Genomic DNA, 21,280 nt, shown 5'->3' with positions numbered 1-21,280 from the left:
CACGTGGGCTTTCTTTTTTCTAGTTGTGGCGAGCGGGGGCCACTCTTCCCCACAGTGCGTGGGCCTCTCACTGCGGTGGCCTCTCCCGTTGCGGAGCACGGGCTCTAGGCGTCCGCGCTTCATTAGTTGTGGCACGTGGGCTCAGCAGTCGTGGCTCACGGACTCTAGAGCGCAGGCTCAGTAGTTGTGGTGCATGGGCTTAGTTGCTCCGTGGCATGTGGGATCCTCCCGGACTAGGGCTTGAACCCGTGTCCCCTGCATTGGCAGGCGGACTGTTAACCACTGCGCCACCAGGGAAGTCTTCCTATTATATAACTATTAATTTTACTTAAACTTAAAAATTTTTTTTGAATTTTAAACTTTGAGGTAAGTTGATGTAGTATACCCAGGTTTCCCAGTTAAGGTTTCACCACATTTGCTCTATCATAGTCTCTTTCTGTATCTAAGTCTATCTATCTCTATGTATGTATATCTCTATCTACCTTACATCTATATCTATATTATATCTATATCTATGTATCTAAATCTTTCTTTTCTGAACCTGACTCTGCCAAGTTGGCTCCTACCAAGGGAAATGGTTTAATTTATGCTTTATATCAGTTCTGTACTTTTAATTCTTTGTGTAGTTGTCTATTGTTAATGAAACATTGAAGCCTCCAGTTATGATACGGGTTTATTTTTCACAATTTTTCTTATATTTTTGTTATTCTGTTAGGGACATATACATTGTATAGTTTTTGTTTCATTTTTTGTTGTACTTTTTATTTTTGTGCAAGGCAGATTTAAAGAATCTCCTGAAGTCATAATGTTGCCCATTCCTTTTTGGATTTGTGTTTGTTTTTTAGTTTTTAAGTGTTGGGATTTGTTTCCCAATGTATATGTAGACCATTCTGCTTTCATAGGTATTCAGCCCGTTTACATTAAGTGAAGTAATTATGATATTTGTGCTACCCTCCATGATCATGATTATCTTTTAAAATGTAAAATCCAGTTGTTTTTAGTATAGCCGCAAGGTTGTGCAACCATCACCACAATCAATTTTGGAACTTTTTTGTCCTCCCCAAAAGAGACCTCATATTCTTTAGCAGTCACTCCCCAAACCCCACTCCCACAGCCCTAGGCAACCACTAATCTATCTTTTGCTGTAGATTTGCCAAGTTTAGACATTGCATATAAGTGGAATCATACAATATGTGGCCTTTGGTGATTGGCTTCTTTCACTTAGCATAATGTTTTCAAGGTTCATCCATGTCATAGCATGTTTCAGAATTTCATTCCTCTTTATGACCAAATAATAGTTCATTGTATGAATAATACCACATTCTGTTTATCCATTCATCACCTGATGGACATTTGGTTTGTTTCTCCTTTTGAGCTATTATGAATAATGCCACTATGAACATTCATGCACACGTTTTTGTGTGCACATATGTTTTCAGTTTTCTTGGGTACATACCTAGGAGTAGAATTGCTGGGTCACATGGTAAGTCTATGTTTAACATTTTGAGGAACTGCCAAACTGTTTTCATAAGTGGCTGCACCGTTTTACATTTTCACCAGCAATGTCTGAGGGCTCTAATTTCTCCATATTCTGGCCAATACTTGTTATTGTCTTTTTTATTATAACCAACCATCTTTTAAGTTCATATATGTTATCCCTCATTTCTCCTATATATGTGATTTCTCTAATGGCGTGTAAATTTTCAATTAAAAAATTAATTAATTTTTGGCTGTGTTGGGTCTTCGTTTCTGTGCCAGGGCTTTCTTTAGTTGCGGCAAGTGGGGGCCACTCTTCATCGCGGTGCATGGGCTTCTCACTATCGCGGCCTCTCTTGTTGGGAGCACAGGCTTCAGACGCGCAGGATCAGTAGTTGTGGCTCACGCGCCTAGTTGTTCAATGGCATGTGGGATCCTCCCAGACCAGGGCTCGAACCCGTGTCCCCTGCATTAGCAGGCAGATTCTCAACCACTGCGCCACCAGGGAAGCCCTCAATTTTGTAAAAGCTGAATTGGGAGATAATGTCAACCCATTTACCTCCTCCTTCCCTCTCCCCCCTTTTTTACATTATTAGAAACATTGTTTTAGCAGAACTATTTTCATTATTCTTACTATTAATTCCATCATTAGCTTCTCTCATGGGAGAAACGAAGCATTTAGGATTTTGCATATTTTTCTTCTCATGCACTTTGAAATTCTATGTTTAAATCTTAAAACTCCCTCAGTATTTGCTTTTAGTTTATTAGATGATTTACTGTTAATCTTTTGTTACTATTTGAATCTATTTCCTTTTTACAAGTGTCATGTATTTTTCATGGCTCAGTAGTTTCATCAGTCTTTGAATTCTAAAGTTCTTAACATATTCTTCTGCCTTCAGAAACTTTTCAGCCATGGCGCCATTTTTCTCATTTTTATGCAAATATTCTGAGTCTTTCTTTTCCATGGTTTAAAAAAAAAAAGCAAAGAAAAGAAAAAAAAAAGGAAAAAAAAACGCCACACCTTTTTTCTTTGTTATAAAGGCAGTATTTGTTTGATATAAGAAATTTGAGGAATATGGAAAAATGTAAAGAAGAAGTCTGTGATGATTGCCATTCCCCTCTGCAGTATCGTAATGTTTATGCTGAAACGATTTCAATTTATACCAGAAAAAGTTTGAACTTTTTCCTTGATATGGGTGTTTGCTTTGGCATATGCTGTTTAACCTGGAGCCACTATTGTTCACAGGACAGATCTTTTGGAATTTTTCAGTTTACCTTATTTTGCCTTGTCAGCTTTCGTATAATACTGTTTTACAAGTGAATCTAAACTGCTGTTATTTCTATTTCAATTCTGTTGTTTCTAGCCTTATTGTATATTTAGATCCTCTATTGTTCACAAGTCAGCTCAGTCTTTGTTTAGTGTCTTGTGTTCATTTTTTCATAGTTTTTTTCACTTTAAAGTAGTTTGAGATATTTTTTAGGTGGTGCCATTATGTTTACCATTGTTTCCTTCTCCATGTTCAGACCATAAGTGCTTCCTAATTACCATTTAATTAAAGTTAGTTTTAAAAAAATTATTCACTATTTTATAACAGTTTGCCATGGTTTAAGGTTGTGGTTGTATCAGAGTTTCTGTCCCAGAGGGGAGAAGTAACCTTTACAGTTTCCAGTGGTCTTTTGTAAAGATGTCATTTAATCTTTGCAACCCTCAGAGGAGTGATTATTATACCCATTTTTACTCTAGGGAACTGGGATTTCTCAGAGAGATTTAGTGTTGCCCAAGATTATATAGTTACTTAATCAAATAATCAAAACTCTGAATCTGGAACTCTTTCTAATGCACCAGAGTTTGTGAAGTCTTTTTAAAGTTCTCTTTTAGAATAGTTAATATCAGTTTCTTCCGTGCCAACTTGCAGGTTGTTTTGTAGATTTCTGTCCTTGTGGGTGACTTCTGGTTTCTGGCTACCTCCCATTCCATTTGGTATTGCAGACACTAAGGAATAATGGTTTGAAATAGAACCAGAGATGGGAATTCCCTGGTGGTCCAGTAGTTAGGACTCAGTACTTTCACTGCTGTGGGCCCAGATTCGATCCCTGGTCAGGGAACTAAGATTCCACAAGCCATGTGGAGCGGCCAAAAAAAGAAAAAAGAAATAGAACCAGAGGGTGTTTTTTTGTATTTAGATTTATTTATTGATATTTTAAATTTTTTGATGGAGGAAATACACTGAATATACATGCAGAATTTTAAAATACTTATGTAAACATAGGGAAGTCCCTATATAATTTTATAACCTGCTTTTTTTCACTTCATAATGGATTTTGGTCTTTCCATATCAGTGTATGTGTTTCTGCTGCATACTTTTATGGCTGCATAATATTTCATCAATACCTTATTTAATTAATTCCCAACATATGGACACTTAGGTTTTTTTCCACTTTGCTGCTATAAAAAAAAAAGCTGATGTTACCAATCTTGTACCTACGTTTTTATATGTTTTGTCTTCTATCCCCATCATAATTTCCTAGGAATAGAATTGTGGGGTTAAGGCATAGAGACAATTAAAATTTCCATGTATACAGCCATATTATCCTGTGAGAGGTTCTGCCAATTTATACTGGTATAGTTGGTTTGAGTGCTCATTTTCCACACCTTCTCCAGAGCTGGTGTTAATAAAAAAATAATAGCAAACACTTAACATAGCACTTATGACGTGTCATGCACTGCTCTCAGTGCTTTCCCTATCTTTATTTAATCCTTCATCAACATTGTGAGATGGGTACTGTTATTGTCCCTAGTGTTATTGTCCCCATTTTACAGATGAGGGAACGGAGGCACAGAGTGGTAAATTACTAAGGTGTCACATAGCTGATAAGTGATAGAGCCAGGATACTGATCTAGGAGGTCTGATTCTAGGGTCTGCCTCTTAAACACTGAATTATAATGCCTGTTCATTTTTTTTTTTAATTTAGGTAACGTGATTATTTTTTCTGATTCTTAAACTTTTAAATTTTTTATTGAGATATAAATTCACATAACATAAAACTCACCATTTTATACAATTCAGTGTTTTTTTTAATATATTCAGTTATGCAACCATCACCACTATCTACTATTTAATTACAAAGCATTTCCATTGCCCCCCAAAAGAATTTCCATACCTATTAACAGTCCCAATACTCTTCTGTCCCTGTCCCCTGGCAACCATATAGGACTTCAGTTTATATATCTGTGAGAGTGAAGCACACAGGTTTGCCAAGCTAGTGAGAAATAGTAAGGGAGAGAGTGTTGAAGTTCGAGATCTTTGAAAGGGCTAGAAAGACCCTGGGTACCATTAATACCCAGCTCAAGATCTAGGTATTTCTTTCTGATCCTGCAATAGACTGTCCTCCCCATCACCTTGCCTGAAGCATACTGACATAGAGGAATTTAGAATTGAAGTAGGCAGCAGGGAATGATTGTAGGTGTTGGGGTAGAGGATTGACATGATCAAAGTGGTGTTTAACAAAGGGTGGTTTGGCAGTAGTGTGCAGAATGGGATGAAAAGTATTGGAGTCAGATAATTACGTGGCACATGTGAATTTCCTTCGTTAAATATAGCTTAGAGAACTTTTAGTCATCTCTGCTGCGGATGCTGTTTAATATTAATGTAAACTGCTTTTGGTTTTATATCATGAAGTATGAGTGCAGTTTATTTTCCCCCTCATATCTTTATAGCAGAAAATCAGTAATGTAATATGGTTAATTTAGTAAACAAGTTGAAGAGAATTTAATTCCTAATTCATCTCATTTGCTGAGACTGAAGTCAACATTTTTTTTAAAAATCAATTTATTTATTTATGGCTGCATTGATGTTCGTTGCTGCACACGGGCTTTCTCTAGTTGTGGTGCACGGGCTTCTCATTGCGGTGGCCTCCCCTGCTACAGAGCACAGGCTCTAAGGCTCTAGGGCACCCAGGCTTCAATAGCTGTGGCACGTGGGCTCAGTAGCTGTGACGCATGGGCCCAGTCGCTCCGTGGCATGTGGGATCTTCCCGGACCAGGGCTCGAACCCGAGTCCCCTGCATTGGCAGGCGGGCTCCCAACCACTGCACCACCAGGGAAGTCCCTGAAGTCAACATTTCCTAGATAGATCTGTTGTTTGATTTTCAATGATTTGTGTCATTAAAGGTATCTCTCAAACTGGTCTGGGGAAAGAGAAGTGAATCTTTGTTGTATACCTACTTGTACTAGGTACTGTTGCTTTTTAATACATTATCTCATCTAATCATTACAATACCTAGGGAAGGTGGTATACTCTACAATGTGAAGCACCAACATGTGAACCTGGCCCGTATTGACCCCCAAACTCACACTTTGTCCATTGTATGGCAAGCTGTCTCTGGGGTTGTTTGAAATCACATTGAGTCTTTTCCCCCATTAAATATAACTGGTATAGAAACTTCTAAAGAGAAAAAATCATCCATGTTCAACTGGTGCAAACACAGCCCCTGTTAACCAACTTTTGTTTTTTCCTGGCTGGATTTTCCTATATGTGTTTTATTATTATTTTTTTTTTTTGCTGTACGTGGGCCTCTCACTGCTGTGGCCTCTCCCGTTGCGGAGCACAGGCTCTGGACGCGCAGGATCAGCGGCCATGGCTCACGGGCCCAGGCACTCCGCGGCATGTGGGATCTTCTCGGACCAGGGCACGAACCCGTGTCCCCTGCATCGACAGGTGGACTCTCAACCACTGCGCCACGAGGGAAGCCCCTTATATGTGTTTTTTATACATTAGCTTGGTGTATGTGTATAGCTTTGTCTTCTGCCTTTTCACTTGACATTCATCAGCTATTTCCACATTGCTATATAATATATACAACCTTTTAAACAGCTGTTTAATGTTCCATGGCTGTGTCACACCATTTCCTGGTGATATTTTAATGTTTAAATATTTAAACATTAAATATTCTTAATATTTCCACTGTTTTCAGTGTAGAGATCATGGAACTGTCTTGTAGGCAGTTGGATATGGGGTCGTGAACAAGCTGGGGTGTTTTTGGGAGTGAAAGCATCCTACAGGGGTCCTGTAAGACTGGATTGGTATGCAGGTTTTCCCAAATACTATAAACATCTAGAGAATGAGAATAAACCCATTGACATTTTCTTAAGAACGACGTACAGAGTTTGAACATGTCCTGGAGGGGAGTCAATAAGGAATCAACTGGCGATGAACTGAAAATTTCCACGTGTTGATAAGTACTTAAAGAATACTTATTGTTAAGTATTATTTATTCATTTATAGGACTTTGCCCAACAATGCTCTGAAGGCTGGAAATAGCATTGGCAAAAGCAGATGGAAGTGGCTTAATAAGGTTGGGGAAAAGCAACTGGAGACTTGAGTGGTGGGAGTGCATGAGAATGCTGAGAGAGAAGAAGTAAAATGAGATATCACAATGGGATGGCTGAGGGCAGAATATTTTTATATATAGTAGGAGCCGTCTTGTCTCAGTGCTTTAAGATTCTGGTAGTTGGTTAATCAAAGTTTTTTAAGTGTGGAGTGACAAAATAATTCATAAATGCATGTAACGTTTTAACTTAAAAATATATATTTATTAAACAGTATTTTGAAAGAGGTCCCAGAATTTTTCTTTGAGAAGAGCTGGAATTTCCCCTTTCTTGAATAAACTAGATTCATAATGCATTGAGTACACATTCCAGTTCTAACGTCTTTAAAAAGGAACTTAAAGACTTGTGGATACAAAAATCTAGGTTTTTATCTTGCCTACACCTAAGGCAATAGCTATTTGTAAAAAGCAACTCATCTTAAGTCTTTCTGTAGAATTCAATTTTGCTTTCATAGAAACAATTTATTTTCACTCTTATGAAGAGTTGAAACCACAGAATTACAATAACAAATACAGTTGGCATACACAAGCTGTATAACATACATAACTGACTCTTGAAGCACAAGAGCTGCTCTCCTGGTTGGAGCTAAAGTACTCGTGAATGTTCTAGAGAGTGACCTAGTAGCCTTGAGGATTCATTGAGCCATGGGCATTGGTTTGTATGTTTTACAGAGAAAAGCACACTTTGGTTAATCTGGAGAGTTGATTAAATTGGGAATAAATTCTAAGAGTGACATGGACTGAGCAGTAGGAGAAGGGAAAAGAAGTGATTAAAAGGGAAGTGGTCAGAGAGTTGGGGGGATAATCAAGATGATTCGTTTGGAAGGGGAGGCCAGGTGTGTCAATTGCTGTAGAAAGGTCAAGAAAAGAGTTGTAAGACTAAGAAAAAAGGTATGGATCTTTAGAGTAGAGGTCATGTTGACCTTTGATAGAGTTTTGATATGAAGGGGGAAGAAGCCAGGCTTTCTAGAGGTTAAGACATTATTAAAGGAGGGGCACCCACTCTGAGCCAGGACTTGACATAAACTTGGAGGCAGTATATTTAGGTCCTCCTATTGAAATGAAAAACAGCCGTAGTAATGTGCAGAGATCTTGCAGATTGCTGCTTATTTGACTTACTTTCTTTGTAATGATTGTGTTAGAGAATTAAATGTAAAGCCTTTCATTTTATCTTTTATAGTGGATCTAACCCGGGGGTGATTTTGTTCCCTAGGGGACGTTTTGTAATGTTGAGACATTTTTGGTTGTTACAGCTGATCCTACTGGCGTCTAGTGAGTGGAGGTCAGGGATGTTGCTGAACATCCTGCAGTGAACAGGATGGCCCCCGCCCCCAACAAAGAAGTAGCTAACCCAAAATGTCAGTAGTGCCGAGACTGAGAAGCCCTCAATTCTGTCGTAACATTTCCAAAGTGAATTCACTTTTGGCTCCTGTAATTTCTAGCTAACTCAGAAGATCCTCCAACTACCTTCTGTTTAATTGGAACGGTGGTAGGAAAGTCACATCATTCTGGAGTGCTAATAGGTCTCATTTTGAACTGCAGCCTGAACCTAGTTAGTGCTGCCAAAAGTTGGGGATTCTGGCAGTTCAGGTTCACAGTAAGTAGGGTTCCTTCGCTTACTGTGTATTGTTCCCCAGCTTTGAAATGCTAATGAAAATTGAGACAAGTTTTACATTTAGAGAATTATATGTCTGGCACATTTGTAACCAGAGCAAAGTGTTTCTGTTTTGAGCCACTCTGCTGAGTGATTCCTTGTGTAAAATATTTCTATTTGGAGAACTGAGTTTTGAGGGCCTTAGAAATGGCTCATCCTTTTTGCTGAATTTCCATTTTGGGCTCAGGAAGGCAGGTGTGTAGTTATCATCATCACTGACAGGTAGTAGAGTGCCCTCTTGATGCCTGGTACTGAACAGAATACTTGAAAAGAAGTAACATTCAGAAGATGATCCCAATATAGAATTCCTACTATACTGAGTTTGAGCTAAGGCAGTAGTTCTCAAATTTGGGAGGGGTCAGAACACCAGAAAGTCGTGACGCTCTTGATAATGTAATTTTATCATGTAAACTGTGATGTAGCACCAGATTATTTAAGACTTTCCTTAGAAATGTTTATCTTAAATTTACATGCAATCATTATGTCAGGATTGTCTTTAACTTACATGTATCAGTGACCTGACCAATAGTGGCTTAAATGATAAGGACTTTATGTGTTCATTTCCCGTAACAGTAAGTCTGGAGGGATGAAATCCAGGGTGGGTGTGGTGATTCCATAATTCTCTCCACACTCTTGCTCCGTCTGTCTGGTCTACCATCTTTAGCTCGTAGCTTTCACCTTCACGCATGTAAGATGGTTTCCACAACCTTAGGCAAGAGGTTTACTTTCCAAGCAGAACAAAGAATGGAATAAGGAAGGAAGAATGGACAGTGCTTATATATCAACTGTGGTACACAACAAGGGATCTGGGGAAATAGATTACTTAGCTGAGTACCTTGTTTCCCAGAACAAAATTGGGGTTCCCTTACTAAGTAAGAAGGAGAGAATAGATCCAAAGTAGGCAATTAGCCACGACGGCCACAATGACAAAACAATTTAAAGTGTATGTTTGTGAGCTTGTGACATTCATGATCTTGTGTTCTCATAAAACACTGTTGGAGGACTTCCCTGGTGGTGCAGTGGTTAAAAATCTGCCTGCCAATGCAGGGGACACGGGTTCGAGCCCTGGTGCGGGAAGATCCCACGTGCCGCGGAGCAGCTAAGCCCGTGTGCCACAACTCCTGAGCCTGTGGTCTAGATGCCGTGCTCTGCAACAAGAGAAGCCACCACAATGAGAAGCCCACGCACCGCAACAAAGGGTAACCCCCGCTCGCCGCAACTAGAGAAAGCCTGTGTGCAGCAACAAAGACCCAACGCAGCCAAAAAAAAAAAAAAAGATACATTAAGAAAAATAAAACACTGTTGGAATTTTTCTATTAATATTCTTTACCTATTTGTTGAACATTGGTTTTGTTGACAGCTAGCAAGGAAGTATCTCAGATAGTGAGGGTTTAAGAAATCTAAGTGAAAAAAAAACTCACTTAAAATGAGAACATTCTCTCCATTGAAGCTTTTCCCTTTCAAATGAGAAACTGAAATTCTACTTGATTTTAATGAAGGTACATTATAGTCTAGGACACGAGTTTTCCTAAGGAACATGGTTTGGGAACCACTGATAATTAATATTTATGCATACTATTAAATTATTTGTGTCTCTGCTTTCACTTACATTGTTCATAGATAAGAACATTCTTTTCTCTCTCTTTTAATATTACCACATGTTGTGGGCAATTAAAACAATGCCATTTCTAAATTTTGTGTAATGATACTATCTATATTAGTTTTATAATCAGAAAAAGTGTTACTAATTTTTCAAGGTCAGTGCAAGTCTTGCCATCTTTGACACTGCACCCTATACTTCAAATCTATTTTTATTTCCTACTTCTTGAAACTCCTAGAGCAAACATAGTCTGTACAACACAATTTCCCCCTTATTATAGACTATATTTATATTGAATTAATCACTTATTGTTCCACATGTTATTAGCAAGATCATAAGCTCCCTGTTATGTTCTTTCCAGTGTATCCCAAATTCTTAGCATAATATTAGATACATAGGAGATACATAATTGCTTCCTGATCAACTAACTACATAATCACATTTACCACATTAACACACATGAAAATAGCATGGATTTGATAGCAAGATAGGTGTAAAATAAAACATGACAAGTAACCAGTATAATCAGAATTTCATGACTTTTCACCCTTACCTGTTAATGTAGGACCTCTAGCTCCCACAGAATGCCTCCTTGCCAAGTTTATTTTTGGAGTTACCCAGGGGTGTACCATGTAGGCTCACTAATGTATTCTGGCCGCTGCCACACAGCATGTCTTGTTTTTCTTGTGATGTTAGCTGCCCCTGAAGTTGCGCATTGGTACCTGCCCCTAGACATCAGAGGTGCACCTTGGAGCCTGACACCACTGTCTCCTTGGCTTTGTGCTGGCCTGCCCAGGTGTGCTGCGCCAGGGGTGGTGAGGTGTCCTAGCCCCTTTTCTACCCCTCTTATATCTTGTCATGTGGGTATCAAAGTGGAGCTCTTTGTGTCTTGTTGCCTCAGAGCTTTGTTTGGTTTTTTTTTTTTTTTTTTTTTTTTTTTTTTGTGGTACGCGGGCCTCTCATAAAACACTGTTGGAGGACTTCCCTGGTGGTGCAGTGGTTAAAAATCTGCCTGCCAATGCAGGGGACACGGGTTCGAGCCCTGGTGCGGGAAGATCCCACGTGCCGCGGAGCAGCTAAGCCCGTTGCTGCGGAGCACAGGCTCCGAACGCGCAGGCTCAGTGGCCACGGCTCACGGGCCCAGCCGCTCCGCGGCATGTGGGATCTTCCTGGACCGGGGCACGAACTCGTGTCCCCTGCATCGGCAGGCGAACCCCCAACCACTGCGCCACCAGGGAAGCCCTGTTTTTGTTTTTAACTTTTATTGAAGTATAGTTGATTTACAATGTTGTGTTAGTTTAAGGTGTACAGCAAAGTGAATCAGTTATACATGTATCCACTTTTTTTTTTTTACATTCTTTTCCCATGTAGGCCCTTACGAGAGTATTGAGTAGAGTTCCCTGTGCTATATACAACAGGTTCTTATTAGTTGTCTATTTTATACATAGTAGTGTGTATATGTCAATCCCAATCTCCCAATTTATCCCTCCCCCCCATCCCCTGGTAACCATATGTTTGTTTTCTACATTCGTGACTCTACTTCTTTTTTGTAATAAGTTCATTTGTACCCTTTTTTTTTAGATTCCACATATAAGCGATATCATATGATATTTGTCTTTCTGTGTCTGACTTACTTCACTCAGTGTGACAATCTCTAGGTCCACCCATGTTGCTGCAAATGGCATTATTTCTGTTCTTTTTTATGGCTGAGTAATATTCCATTGTATATATGTACCACATCTTCTTTATCCATTCCTCTGTTGATGGACATTTAGGTTGCTTCCATGTCCTGGCTATTGTAAATAGTGCTGCAGTGAACATTGGGGTGCATGTATCTTTTTGAATTACGGTTTTCTCCAGCTATGTGCCCAGGAGTGGGATTGTTTGGGTGCTTCAGAGTTTTTAGTGAAAGGCATTCTTTAGTTTCTCATTGTTAGCCTCTCGGTCTCGTCATGATGACCCTTTGGGGCAGTCTGGATGAGATACCACCCTGTGCTTGGGATCACTCCTCCTTTCCAACCAAGGCTTTGTTTATCAGGCTGAGCTTTTCTGCCTCACTTTAGTAAGGATGATTATTCTCTAAAAATGTTCCTTCGTCCCTCATGCAAACAGATGCTTGAACAACTCTCACAGAGATGTGAGAATCTTAGTGGCAGGGAGGGTTTAGGCTCTAGATTGCAATCTCGTTGCACTTTTAAAATGCAACAGGTAAAACATTGCAACTCAAAAGAATCTCAAGCCAGGATAGCAAGTCTTAACTCAGAGCATGATCTTGACCCATGGACAAAATAAAAACTTTGTTCTTGTTTGGTATGTGTGATTGTATTGGAACCCAGTGTGAACTTTAAGGCTACAAAGAAAAGAAATAAGAGAAATACACTAAATTTTATTTCTCAAATTGTGCAATTGTTTTTATTTCTATGGTCCCTTAAATTGATGAAGCCTGTGGTTGAGCAAAGATATTATGCATTCTTATCTTCTTTTCCAGAGCAGTTCTTTATTAATGTATAGTTATCTTCCTTGGGTTTTACAATGTACATTAGACAGTAATTGGAACCCGGACCTTGTGCAGGTTCCCAGTAGGAATGTAGGCAGATTGAAAAAAGCAACACCCACACTTAAGATTGAGCCTCAGGAGCTAATGCAAGAGGTTAAGCGGGGAAGAGAAGAACAAGCAAAAAGTGGGAGTTGAGGAAAACCAAGAACATAAAGCCTCCAGAGCCAGGATGAAAGAATAGAAAGATGGTCATTTGTGCCTTGAATAGTGAGAGAAACAGAGAGAGCAACAAAACAGCTGCATTAGTTTCCTGTAGTTTTCATTTCTACTCATGTTTTTTTTTTTTAAATTTTACACATATGCTTGAACTTTAGAGCAATCCAATTTTGTGCACCTGATATCCACTTAAGGAAAAGAAGAAAAAATTTTTGTAACCAATAGTTACATAGACATATGCTTACTTTAGTGCAGTGCTTGGTGCAGAGTGGCTTCTCAAATAAGTACTGTGACTTTCAACTCCTTGTGTATTTAGGTACTTGACTGCCAGCTCGTTGGAGGGTCAGCTAGGAGGAGGAGACCTGAGACACATTGCAGAGCACTGAGGACAAGTGGGGCAGAGAGAGGAAATGATGGTCAACCAGGACAGATGTCACTAGATAGAGAAGTAGAACATCCTTGACTCAGTCCACCGAGTCCTGATTTGAAGTCTAGAAGTAGAAAACAACCAGGGAGGAAGGATTGCTGGAGAAAAGCTCGCTGAGATCTGTTTGCCAAGACCTTGTCTCCATCTAGAGCTTCATGAGATCTTGTGCTCTTTCCAGAGTCTCTCAGCTATTGAGCCACAGGGTCAGAAGCTAACTTAGGCCTCTCTGCTCCCAGACTCATGAGTTCACCTCTACACTGGGATGAATTTTTAAGCAACCATTTGTTTACTGTTTGTATAAGTGCATTTGTTGTTACAGCTCTCATTCCCAGTAGGGAGGATATGAAAATTGTCTTTGTAGTGGTTTTCACCCAATTCCATGTGATTGGCTGCTTTACTTAGCATTAACCTGGAAGCAGTTTATTACGTTTCCTAGAGAGATTATTTTGATAGTTCCAGAATAAGACTGACAGTTTTGGAACAGGCACAGAATGACCACAGAATACTAGTATTATTGATAGGCTCTGCTTCCTGTGGTAGTAAAATTAAATCAGTCATTTAAAAAATTTAAGTTGAGAAAGATTTTGAATCTTTCTTTGCATGTAAATGCTCCATATGTTCCTGTTGTATGAGATTCAAGCTTACTTCATAATTCTTTTGTAATTAAAACTGTTTATTTGTTCTAGAGTGAATAATGATCATCCAAAACTTATTTTGGGTACCAGAAGAATCAAGATTCTTTTTAGTTATTATTTTTTATCCTTAAAAGTAACTTAAACACTAGAAAAATAATCTAAAATGTTAAGACAGTAGTAAGAAGACTGTCTTAAGCTCTTGGCAGGAAAAATATAAAGATTCTTTGGATTTATCTTTGGGAATTATATGAAATCCTGAGTTTTATTTTTCTTTGTTTTTATATACTTTTAGGCATATTATTATGTAGGACTCTCTTTGCAGAATCTTGAACATTTTGTGTCCAGTAGAACTTGTTTTTTGTATGTTGTGTCTTATTATTATACTTGTGAATGAGGTGTAAAGATTTTTTCTTTTATCTATATATGTACCTTTGGATAAAAAAGACAAATATATATGAAACAATGTTTCCTCTTTTACAGAATTAAATGTGAGGGAATCTGATATAAGAGTTTGTGATGAATCATCGTGTAAATATGGAGGAGTCTGTAAAGAAGATGGAGATGGTTTGAAATGTGCATGTCAATTTCAGGTAAGGAAATCAAATCTCTTTTCAAAATTTTACATTTGTCATGTTTTGTAATTCCACATTTTTCAAATTAAAAAGCTTATTAAAACACCTTGAACCCCACAAGAAATTTGGGTTGACAGCCCACTGATTCTTTTTTGTCAGATGAAGCACTCTTATTTGTACCTTCCATGCTTCTTTTCTTGAATTACGGGGGCAGACTGGCTCTAATAGAATGTGAAAATGCCTTGAAAAATATATTACAGTTCTATTCAAATGTAAGGTATAATTGAAAGGAAATAAAGTACAGATTGCAGTAGAGTCACTTATTTAAAATGTTGGCCTTTTTTTTCCCATTTCCTTCTCTTTCTAGTCTATCTCCCTTCCATTCTTATTTGTTGCTGTCTCATCTTTTTAGGCCAAAGAACATGACTGATTTGGTACCTCAGGGTAGATCAGGGTTAGTGATGGACTAGAAAGGGGAACCTCAAACCAAGTGTGAATATCTTTGCTTTTCAAATGCTGTTTTAGTTGTGATTTTGTTGTTTAAAAACACAAAAGGAATGGAAATGAAATGTGTTACATTCAATTCTTCTTCTTCTTTTTTTTTTTTTTTGGCTGCACCACCTGGCTTAAGGGATCTTAGTTCCCTGACCAGGGATTGAACCTGCACCCTAGGCAGTGAAAGCGCACAGTCCTAACCACTGGACCACCAGGGAATTCCCTCAATTCTTTTTTGTTGTTTATTTTCCGTGATTAAGTTATAATCTGGCTTCAGAATATTGTTCACAAGATGGTCCCTTATTAAGGATTTGAGATGAGACAAAGAAGGAACTAGAATTTTTTAAACTCATAATCTTATTCTAACTGTACCCACATTTTGGATTTTAAAGGTAGGAAAGGGAACAGATCAGGAATAAAAGCATAGGATAGTCAGTTACTTCTAGTAACCCTATAACTTCAGGCATGTTTTTGTATGATCCATCTGAAAAGAGAAGGCGTATTTCCCACCCTTTCTTATGATATTGTAATGAGAATTAAAATCAGAAAGGGAGCTTGAATATGAAGCCTTTTTGAAAACTATTAACTATCATGTTTATTTTCATTAAAAGAAGTAGAAATTTTAAGTAAAGGAGGAAGTGTTGGGGAGTGTACTGTTGACCAGCCAAAAAGGTTGTTCTTGGTCAAAAGGGACTTTACAGTCCACTATTTATTCACACTAGCCACCTTTGAAGTCGCTTAGCTAACCTTGTGCCCATCCCTCCATGGTTGCTCATGTAACAATAGTCAGGCCAGTGTAACTACTATATATAAAATAGATAATCAACATGGACCTACTGTATAGCACAGGGAACTCTATTCGGTAATAACCTACATGGGAGAAGAATCTGAAAAAGAATGGATATATGTATACGTATAACTGAATCACTTTGCTGTACACCTGAAACTGACACAAAATTGTACATCAACTATATTCTAATATAAAATAAAAATTAAGTTAAAAAATAGGTGGTGATGTGTCTGACTGCCCTCCTTCTCCCTAAACCTTCTTAAAAATGATAGTAACTAATGTGGGCTTCTTTCCTTAAAAGAAGGTGTTGGTGTACATGGTGTATACCAAGCCCTCGTGAACTTTTACTTCTTCCTATTCTTCACGTTATATAGGTTTTATTGACCTATCTCAAGGGTCACTAATCCTTTCTTCTGTCATCTCCATTCTGCCCATCCAGTGAGTCTTTAATTTCAGATATTTTATTAAGAATTTATAGTTTCTATTTATCTGAGATTTCCTGTCTTTTCATTCATTACAAGAATATTTTCCTTGAGCATAGATATTGCTGCTTTAAAAATCTTTGCCAATTTCAATGTCTGGGACATCTTAGGGATCATCTCTGTTGATTGCCTTTTCATTTGAGAATACATTATATTTTCTTGTGTTTTTATTCATATTTATTTTGAATATATCCTACACATTGTGAATGATATGTTTTCGAGTGTTTGAATTATGTTCCTCTGAGTATTGTCATTTTTGAAACAGTTAAATTGGCTGAACTTACACTGCAGACTCTGTTTTTCCCGTTGGGGGTAGAAACACAAATATCATTTCTTTTAGTCTTAGCTGGGCTACTTGGAGTGTGCCTCATGAGTGCTTGGTTCAGAGGTCAGCCACAGAATCTGGGACTCTGTGCTCCCTCTCTCCTTTCTGGGATTTTCTCTCTCACTTTCCAGTGGCTTTGGTTCTTCATGCCACAAAGATTGCAGGTTTTTGTTGGTGTTTCAGGCATCCTGTATGGGGAAAACTGGGGCTGTTCCCTTCTTCCAACTGTCTTATATTTCCTTAGGTTAAATTCTTTGACATGGAATTGTTGGGCCAATGAGATGTTCATGTACAGATTAACATTCTCACTAAGAGCAGTGTATCAGGCTGCTTGTCTCCTTTCAACCTCTTGGTAGTGGATTTTGTCAGTCCTTTAAAATTATATAAATCTGAAAGGGAAAAAGCTTTTTTATTTGCATTTGATTACTAGGGAAATTGGAAATGTGCCATAAACTTATTGACCATTTTTTATGAATTAATATTTCATATTCTTTGTTCATTTTTAGTATTTTCTTTTTCCCTTGTGTCGATTTGGGCAGACATGTGTATACACTATATATAATATACTATTTGTGTCCTTAAAATATTGCTTACTGTGCTGAGCATTTTATATCCATTGACTATTCTAAATATTTTATATATATATATATAAGTTTACATAACTCATAAACTCTCATGAGAACCTGTGATGTAGGTTCCATTTTGATACATTTTTTAGAAGAGTGATATATGCCCATAGTAAGCAACTGAAACATTTTATAAGATATATAATATAATGAAAAAATGTCTTCCTTCCATTCTAGAATACCAGTTGCAACATCTGTGAATTCTTAAACTTCCTTCTAGAAATATTCTGTTATACAAACACATAGGTGTTTTAATTTCTCTTTTAAGTACTAAATCACTTAATAGTATTTACCTTAGAGATGGTTACTTTTAGTTTATATAGATTAATAAAAAGAGTTCTGTGTTTTAAAAAAGTTATCCTAGTGTCATTTTAATTTTCATTTTGTTTATATTTTCTGATATAAAGAAGTTTAAAATTTTCATTTCATATTTATATTTGTCTTTATGATTCTGCTGTTCATTCTTTGAAAGTCTTTCTCTGCAACTCTAAGATTATGAAGCCTTTTTGACCTTTTGACCAGCTAGAGAATCTTCTCATGATCTGTCTGGAATCCCTTGTATTCTTACCTTGCGGCAAAGCAAGAAAGGAAAATAAAAGTTAGGAGTTTAGATCGGTAGACATTTATCCAGTGCTTACTTTGTGCTAGGCACTAGGCTAGGTGCTAGGGATATAAGGATGTTTCAAGACAAGTTGCTTGCCTTGTAGGAGCAAACTGCCTAAGGGCTTATAGTGTGATTTGATCCTGCTGCTGAGCGAACCTTCCTTTGACTCCTCTGCCTTCTTACAAGCTTATAAATCTGTTCAAGTTAGACTTAGGTTTGTGCCAGTTTAAGAACAATGACCTCACATGCCCATTAAACACTACTCTGCCGAATGCTTTAGCAGTATCTTTCGATTCATTTAAAAACCTTGCTTATGAGGAGATTGGTTCAAGATGTCGGAGTAGAAGGACATGTGCTCACTCCCTCCTGCGAGAACACATGAATCACAGCTAACTGCTGAACAGTCATCGATAGGAAGACACTGGAACTCACCAAAAAAGATACCCCATGTTCAAAGACAAAGGAGAAGCCACAACGAGATGGTAGGAGGGGCGCAATCACAATAAAATCAAATCCCATAACTGCTGGGTGGGTGACTCACAAACTGGAGAACAGTTATACCACAGAAGTCCACCCACTGGAGTGAAGGTCCTGAGCCCCACATCAGGCTTCCCAACCTGGGGGTCTAGCAACGGGAGGAGGAATTCCCAGAGAATCAGACTTTGAAGACTAGTGGGATTTGATTGCAGGACTTCTACAGGACTGGGAGAAACAGACTCCACTCTTGGAGGGCACACACAAAGTAGTGTGTGTATCAGGACCCAGGGAGAAGGAGCAGTGACCCCACTGGAGACTGAACCAGACCTACATGCTAGTGTTGGAACGTCTCCTGCAGAGGCGGGGGGTGGCTGTGGCTCACTGTGAGGACAAGGACACTGGCAGCAGAAGTTCTGGGAAGTACTCCTTGGCATGAGCCCTCCCAAAGCTGGCCATTTGCCCCACCAAAGAGCCTGTAGCCTCCAGTGCTGGGTCACCTCAGGCCAAACAACCAACAGGGAGGGAACTCAGCCCCACCCATCAGCAGACAATCAGATTAAAGTTTTACTGAGCTTTGCCCACCAGAGCAACACCCTGCTCTACCCACCACCAGTCCCTCCCATCAGGAAACTTGCACAAGCCTCTTAGATAGCCTCATCCACCAGAGGGCAGACAGCAGAAGCAAGAACTACAATCCTGCCTGTGGATGAAAACCACATTCACAGAAAGACAGACAAAATGAAAGGCAGAGGACTATGTACCAGATGAAGGAACAAGATAAAACCCCAGAAAAACAACTAAATGAACTGGAGCTAGGCAACCTTCCAGAAAAAGAATTCAGAATAATGATAGTGAAGATGATCCAGGACCTCGGAAAAAGAATAGAGGCAAAGATCGAGAAGATGCAATAAATGTTTAACAAAGAGCTAGAAGAATTAAAGAACAAACACCTAGGAGAATTAAAGAACAAACAAACAAACGAGATGAACAATACAATAACTGAAATGAAAAATAAAATAGAAGGAATCAGTGGCAGAATAACTGAAGCAGAAGAATGGATAAATGACCTGGAAGACAGAATGGTGGAATTCAATGCCATGGAACAGAATAAAGAGAAAAGAATGAAAAGAAATGAATACAGCCTAAGAGATCTCTGGGACAACATGAAATGCACCAATATTCACATTATAGCGGTCTCAGAAGGAGAAGAGAGAGAGAAAGGACCTGAGAAAATATTTGAAGAGATTACAGTGGAAAACTTCCCTAACACGGAAATAGCCACCCAAGTCCAGGAAACGCAGAGAGTCCCAGGCAGGATAAACCCAAGGAGAAACATGCCGAGACACATAGTAATCAAACTGACAAAAATTAAAGACAAAGAAAAATTATTAAAAGCAACAAGGGAAAAATGACAAATAACATACAAGTGGACTCCCATAAGGTTAACAGGTGATTTCTTAGCAGAAACTCTACAAACCAGAAGGGAGTGGCACAATATATTTAATGTGCTGAAAGGGAAGAACCTACAACCAAGATTACTCTACCTAGCAAGGATCTCATTCAGATTCGATGGAGAAATCAAAAGCTTTACAGACAAGCAAAAGCTAAGAGAATTCAGCACCACCAAACCAGCTCTACACCAAATGCTAAAGGAACTTCTCTAAGTGGGAAACACAAAAGAAGAGAAGGACCTACAAAAACAAACCCATAACAATTAAGAAAATAGTAATAGGAACATACATATTGATAATTACCTTAAACACAAATGGATTAAATGCTCCAACCAAAAGACACAGGCTTGCTGAATGGCTACCAAAACAAGAGCCATATATATGCTGTCTACAAGAGACCCACTTCAGACCTAGGGACATATACAGACTGAAAGTGAGGGGATGGAAAAAGATGTTCCATGCAAATGGAAATCAAAAGAAAGCTGGAGTAGCAATATTCATATCAGATAAAATAGACTTTAAAATAAAGAATTTTACAAGAGACAAGGAAGGACACTACATAATTGTAGTAGGGATCAATCCAAGAAGAAGATATAACAGTTATAAATCTCAGTACATAAGGCAACTGCTAACAGCTATAAAAGAGGAAATCGACAGTAACACGGTCATAGTGGGGGAGTTTAACACCTCACTTACACCAATGGACAGATCATCCAGACAGAGAATTAATAAGGAAACACAAGCTTTAAATGACACAATAGACCAGATAGATTTAATTGATATTTATAGGCCATTCCATCCCAAAACAGCAGATTACACTTTCTTCTCAAGTGCACATGAACATTCTCCAGGATAGATCACATCTTGGGTCACAGATCAAGCCTCGGTAAATTTAAGAAAATTGAAATCATATTGAGCATATTTTAGGACCACCATGCTTTGAGATTAGAAATCAGTTACAGGGAAAAAAGCATAAAAAATACAAACACATAGTGGCTAAACAATACGTTACTAAATAACCAAGAAATCACTGAAGAAATCAAAGAGGAAATAAAAACATACCTAAAGACAAATGACAACAAAAATACGACGATCCAAAACCTATGGGATGCAGCAAAAGCAGTTCTAAGAGGGAAGTTTATAGCAATGCAATCCTACCTCAAGAAACAAGAAAAATCTCAAATAAACGATCTAACCTTACACCTAAAGGAACTAGAGAAAGAACAAACAAAACCCAAAGGTAGTAGAAGAAAGAAATCATAAAGACCAGAGCAGAAATAAATGAAACAGAAACAAAGAAAACAATAGCAAAGATCAATAAAACTAAAAGTTGGTTCTTTGAGAAGATAAACAAATTTGATGAACCTTTAGCCAGACTCATCAAGAAAAAGAGGGAGAGGACTCAAATAAATAAAATTAGAAATGAAAAAGGAGAAGTTACAACGGACACCGCAGAAATACAAAGCATCATAAGAGACTACTACAGGCAACTCCATGCCAATAAAATGGACAACCTGGAAGAAATGGACAAATTCTTAGAAAGGTATAACCTTCCAAGACTGAAC

General features: G+C 38.3%; 1 protein-coding gene across 2 annotated transcripts in view; it reads left to right on the top strand.

Annotated features, from left to right (window-relative positions):
- Positions 1-21,280, top strand: part of TMEFF1 (transmembrane protein with EGF like and two follistatin like domains 1) — a 92,680-nt gene that overhangs the window by 11,406 nt on the left and 59,994 nt on the right. For both annotated transcript variants that reach the window (XM_067743805.1, XM_067743806.1), the window contains exon 2: positions 14,374-14,483. In XM_067743805.1, coding sequence (XP_067599906.1) covers positions 14,374-14,483 — 110 coding nt within the window. The remainder of the gene's footprint in view (positions 1-14,373; positions 14,484-21,280) is intronic.

Source organism: Pseudorca crassidens, chromosome 7, assembly GCF_039906515.1.
Source record: "Pseudorca crassidens isolate mPseCra1 chromosome 7, mPseCra1.hap1, whole genome shotgun sequence".
Taxonomy (NCBI): domain Eukaryota; kingdom Metazoa; phylum Chordata; class Mammalia; order Artiodactyla; family Delphinidae; genus Pseudorca; species Pseudorca crassidens.
This window is presented reverse-complemented; position numbering and strand designations above follow the sequence as displayed.